Source organism: Marmota marmota, unplaced genomic scaffold (assembly GCF_001458135.2).
Source record: "Marmota marmota marmota unplaced genomic scaffold, marMar, whole genome shotgun sequence".
Classification (NCBI taxonomy): domain Eukaryota; kingdom Metazoa; phylum Chordata; class Mammalia; order Rodentia; family Sciuridae; genus Marmota; species Marmota marmota.
In genome coordinates, this window is record NW_026000080.1 from 134,147 (window position 1) to 140,146 (window position 6,000).

Below are 6,000 nucleotides of genomic sequence, written 5' to 3' on the forward strand. Positions count from 1 at the left end.
TGTTGACTTTCTTTCCAAAGAGTTAATCTCATGAGAGAAAGGATTTGAAGACTAGTCCTGGAACCAGTGGCTGATACGACCTGTCCAGCAGTCCAAGACTTTGACCACCTGCATACAGTAATGCTTCCTTCCTTCAACTGGGAATAGAAAGGAAGTGACAAAATTACTAGAGGATTGTTTCAGCATGACCTGGGGCATCCCATTTCCACAGCCTCTGTGAGTTCCATAAATAGGTAAGAAGTCTACAATTTCTTATAGATGGTAGCATCTGATTTCTGATTGGTATGGAGTAAGCCTAACTCCCAGTGCTCCCATCTTTAGAGAGGACAAAGTGTGGTGAGAAATCATCATTCTCAAGAATCCAAGGTATAATAAAAGGAAAATGAGTCATCCACAAAGAGGGAAATAGTGGCCTGGTTTTGCTTATGAATCTTGACTGGAAGTGAATCAATTTCTTTCTGTTATTACTATGACACTATGATGTGGAAGGTTGGAGAGTCACAGTTGAGATGTTTAAAGTACTTTGGAACCATAAATTCCCTTAGCAGAGCATTGGAAATGATCTCATTGTTGCCTGATGTTGTTGTTATTGTTGTTAGATGGACAGAATGCCTTTATTTTATTTATTTTATTTTTATGTGGTGCTGAGGATGGAACCCAGTGCCTCACACATGGTAGGTAAGCACCCTGTCGCTAAGCCACAGCCCCAATCCACTTGATGTTATCTTGAGTAGAAAATAAGAACAATGCTGCTGAAACTTCCTTTCTATTATCTGTCTCTTAGGTCTCAACTCTTTCATCCCTCAAAATATGGCTTATTAATTTGTTTGTTTCAGGAAAGAAAAAAAGTGTCTTCCCTTGATTGATGAACTGAGGACAACAATCCCATTTACAATAACCTAAAAAAAAAACAAAAACTTTGGAGTAAATCTAACCGAGGAAGTAAAAGACCTCTATAATGAAAACTATAGAATAAAAGAATATAAAAGAATGAGGAAGACAAAATGCTTTGTTTAGGCCACAATGGAAGAATGGCCAAAAGAGAGAGGGAAAATGGAAGGAAGGGAGAGAGGTGGAAAAACAGAACAAGGGAGGGGAGGAAGGAGGGGTGGAGGGAGAGTCAGATAGAGGGTGGTGGGGGGACCCCAGAGATTAGAAGACTGACTTTTGTGAACAAGTTCACACAATAGGAAATATAAATGTCCAGGTGCTTGCCTGTATTTATAGTGAGATAGACAACATACAACTATCCAGTTCATAGATCAGTAAGAGTTAAGAGTTTGTCTTGTGTTACCAATTATTTTCAGGATGTGTGGAAACCTAAGGAAAAGAATGTAAATGGCACAAAAGTATGAAGACACATATGGAAACTGCGATCCAGAAATTCCACTTCTGGATATAAGGCACAGGAGAAGTTTTTGTACATGTGCACACCAGGATATAAATATAAGAATATTTATAACTACCTTATTCATTAAAGATAAAACCTGGAAATAACACCAGTGCTCATCAACAACTAATGGATAAATAAACTGGTACAAGCATACTCTAAAGTACTGAAAACAAATAAATTACAGATATGTGTGACAAACAGAGGATGCTCATAAACTTCTTGTTGAGCAAAATAAGCAAGACACACAATGATACATATGCCACAGTCCCTTTTACATAAAAGTCAAAACAAAGTTGAACTAAGATATTTTGTAGACTGAATAATAGACTATAGAAACATTATTTAGAAGCAAGAGTAGAGTGTCCCCTGAAAACCCAAATATGGATGAGCTTTGGTGAGAGTATGAGAGGATATGATTTGGGCTTTTGAATGTTGGTTAGGTTTTATTTCCTGATGTGCATAGTGATTATATAATTGTTCACTTTATATTTATTAACTATGTTGTACTCTGTTATAGTTTGCATGATATAAAAAAACTAAACAAAGAGAGCAGCATGTTAATTTGTCAAAGATTTGCTATGAAACAGAGAAAAAAATTGACTGGTAGCTCAATTTGGATATTGGATATAGAGAGATCCTACTGTGCATCCTTCTGCCCATCCATTTTTTTAAAGGACATACTTAACTATATTTGCATGCTACATCAAATGGCCATGTTGCTTGGACAAAAGGATTCAGATAGGGGAAAGGGAGTGATTGCTACAGCTCAGCCCCTGAGAAGATGAGAGTGGATGGCATCAGGAAGAACAGTGAAGCAGATATTTTGATAAGATTGGGAAGCTCTTTATTAATGGACAAAAGAATGAGATAATTTTGGATAGGTGAGAGGTTATAAATATGCTGGTAAGAATTTGACATTTTCCTTAGTGGAAAGGATTGATTAGCCTCTTCCTTAAGATGACCCTAGAAAAAGTGAGATCAACTTGTCCCATTTGTGGTTAGAAGCAACTTCCCTTGCCCCAGGACCACACTCACCATGGTTCTGTCCTGCAAGTTGATTCATGAGGTAGGATTTCCCCGTACGATATGTCCCTACAATGGCCACCACCACCACAGGTTGACATATCTTTTCAAGAATCCTCAAGGCTTCTGAATTCACTGTCAGTTGCTCATTCCAGTTTTCCACTAAACAAATGGGGGACTTCATGGTAGATTCAGATGCCATGGTCACCTGTAACTCAGAAAAGCCACTCAGTGAATCCCAGGATCTTGATGTCATCTCTGATGGCTATTGACATGAACTTTCATGTCAATTCTCTGCTTGTGGAATGTTTATATTAACTTTCTACATTTTGTATGTTTTTAAAAGAAAAAAACATTATCCAGCATGTCAAGTTCTGGTATAGATGACTTATATACATTATCTTTTATTTCCAATAAGGACTCAAAAAGTGTTGCCTGCCAAGAGAAAGAAATACCAGGGATAAAAATGGGGAGGGAAGAAGTCAAATTATTCCTGCTTGCAGACCATATGATCTAATACCTAGAAGATGCAAAACATTCCACCAAAAGACTGCTAGAGCTAATAAACATATTTGGCAAAGTAGCAGGTTACAAAATTAATATACAGAAATCAATAGATTTCCTATATATAATAATAAATCTGCCTAAGAAGAAATCAGGACAACAATCCTATTTACAATAACTTAAAAAAAATACTTTGGAGTAAATCTAACCAAGGAAGTAAAAGACCTCTATAATGAAAACTATAGAAAACTTAAGAAAGAAATTGAAGAAAACCCAGAAGATACAGAGAATTCCCATGTTCATGGATCCACAGGCTTAATATTAATTAGAATAATTAGAATTAATTAATTATAAGAATATTGTGAAAATGGCCATACTACCAAAATGATATATGATTCAATGCAAATCCCATTAAAATACCAATGTTATTCCTCATAGAACTAGAAAAATAGTCCTAAAATTCATTTAGAAGATTAAAAATCCAGAGTAGTCAAAACAATTGTAAGCAAGTGAAAAAATAAAGCAATGCTAGAAGCATCACAATACCTGCTTTAAATTATACTTAGAGATATAATAACAAAAATTGCATGTTAATGGCATAGAAGCAGGTACACTGACCAATGAACAGAGAAGACACAGAAACAAACACCCACTGATATGGTCATCTTATCCTTGACAAATGTCAATGCCAAAAACATAAACTGGGGGGGGGGGGGCTGGGGATGTGGCTCAAGCGGTAGCGCCTGGCATGCGTGCGGCCCAGGTTTGATCCTCAGCACCACATACAAACAAAGATGTTGTGTCCACTAAAAACTAAAAATTAATATTAAAAAAAAACACAAACTGGGAAAAAGACAGCCTTTTTAACAAATGATACTGAGATAACTGATTATCCACATGTAGAAGAATGAAACGAGACCCTTTCCTCTCATATTGCACAAACATCAACTGAAAATGCACCAAAGACCTAAGAATTAGACCAAAAACTGTAACTCCTATAAGAAAACATAAGATCAACACTTCAGCATACAGGCACAAGCAATGACTTTCTCAATAGGGCCCCTAAAGCTCAGGAAATAAGGCCAAGAGTTAATTAATGGGATGACATCAAATTTAAAAGTCTCTGACCACAAAAGGAAACAATTAAGAATGTGAAGAAAGAACCTACAGAATGGGAAAAAAATATTTCCTAGCTAATCTTCCAACAGAAGATTAACATCCAGAATATATACACTGAAAAACAAACAAAAAACCTAACTAATGAATGGGCAAATCATCCAAACAGACGCTTCTAAAAAGAAGAAATATAAATGGCTAACGAATACATGAAAAAGTGGTCAATATAGTTTTTAATTAGGGAAAAGAAAATCAAAGCTACACTGAGAGTTCATCTCATACCAGTCAGAATGGGCAGTCATCAAGAACACAAATGCTAATAAATACTGGAGAGGGTGTGTAAAGAAAGGAGCACTTTTACACTGTTGGTGGGACAGTAAATTAGTACAATCACTTTGGAAATCAGTATTGAGGTTCCTCAAAAGACTGGTCATAGAACCACTATACCACTTAGAGCTAACTATACCACTTCTTGGTATTTACCCTGAAGAATTAAAGTCAACATACTGTAGTGATACACCCATAACCATGTTTATAGCAGCACAGTTCATGATCCCAAACTATGAAACTAGCCTGGGTAACCATCAACAAATGAATGAATAAAGAGAGTGTGATATATATGCACACTGGAGATATATTCAGTCATTAAAAAAATGAATCATGTCATTTGCAGGAAAATAAATAGAACATGAGACCATTATGTTCAGCAAAATAAGTCTAACTGAGGAGGTTAAGAGGAGTGCTAGGGAGTCAAATTGACCAAATTATATTATTATATTATGTGTATGCACAAATATTTAATAATAAATATCATCATTATGTACCACTATAATGCACCAATTTAAAAAATGTGGAGAGAGGTCTCGGGTTGTAGCTCAGAGATAGAGTGCTCACCTAGCATGCGTGAGGCACTGGGTTCAATCCTGAGCACCATATAAAAATAAAATAAAGGTATTGTGTCCACCTACAACTTAAAACATAAATATTTTTTTAAAATGTGGAGAGAGAACTAGAAGTCACTGCCTGAGATTTTTCAGAAGAGATCGAGGAAAGCAAAGCACTGATGTCAGAGCCCTGAGAATATGAATATTTTTAGGTAAGTAGAGGCAGAATGAGAAATGGTAGAGATGAACACTGGTAAGAAATATTATTAAGCATTACAAAAGAACTTCTTCTCTCATTAAGTCAAGTAATATGTTTTGAGTACTTACCACATGCTGGATACTGTTCTAGAGATCCATTATCAACGAGCTTACTAAGTAAATGCAATTTGCTGTCTCAAGGATCTCTGTTCCAGTGGGGAAACAGATAATAAACAAAATAATCAACCTTTATCTGATAATAACAAGTCCTCAGAAGAACATAAGCAGGGAATAAGGTAAGGCCCCCAGATAAATGAGAGAAAATGCAGGTTCTCATGACTGTGTTGAGGGCAGGTATAGGAATAAGTCAGGAGACCACTGAGGACAGGAGGAGGGAGCACACTTCCCCTGCCTGCTGCCTTTGCAGAGAGAGCAGCTGAGATGGGGGGTGGGAGGGGTACACAACCCTTGTCAAATGCCACGGGACCCCTCCCAGTGGCCTCCCATGGTCTTCCTGCACGTTCCAATGCAACCTCAGAATGGAATTTGCTGTTGTTTTTAGTTGAGGGACAAGTTCATGGGCGGCAGGTCGGCAGCAAACTCACCTGGCAGGGGCTCTGCACCTTCTCAGTTGCCTTTATTCACTGCTTGTGTTTCCTCCTCAGCTGGCTCCTCAGAAAACTAACCATTCTTCTTAGGAGCTGAAAAGCAAACAGGGTATTATAGCCAGTCAAAAAGCAAGTGAAAATAAATAGAACTGAAATCGAAACTACAAGCATTTCTTCCTGCATTAACCATTGAGGTTTCACACTGTTCCTGAAGAAGCAGGAAATGGAGTCTGTGAGATGAGGCTCAGGGTTGCGGGGAAGTTTGCAACCTCAA

General features: G+C 37.3%; 1 protein-coding gene across 4 annotated transcripts in view; it reads right to left on the reverse strand.

Moving 5' to 3' along the window:
- The window catches only part of LOC107158256 (guanylate-binding protein 4-like), a 28,328-nt gene that overhangs the window by 21,399 nt on the left and 929 nt on the right, over nt 1-6,000 (reverse strand). The window contains exons 2-4 of one of the 4 annotated variants that reach the window (XM_048814958.1): nt 5,724-5,819; nt 5,248-5,324; nt 2,429-2,624 (exon numbers count right to left, since the gene is read on the reverse strand). In XM_048814958.1, the coding sequence (XP_048670915.1) occupies nt 2,429-2,618 (190 nt within the window). In that variant the 5' untranslated portion in view covers nt 2,619-2,624; nt 5,248-5,324; nt 5,724-5,819. Of the gene's footprint in view, nt 1-2,428; nt 2,625-5,247; nt 5,325-5,723; nt 5,871-6,000 lie in introns of those variants that run through there. The other 3 variants (XM_015504715.2, XM_015504714.2, XM_048814957.1) reach the window with 3 other exon arrangements.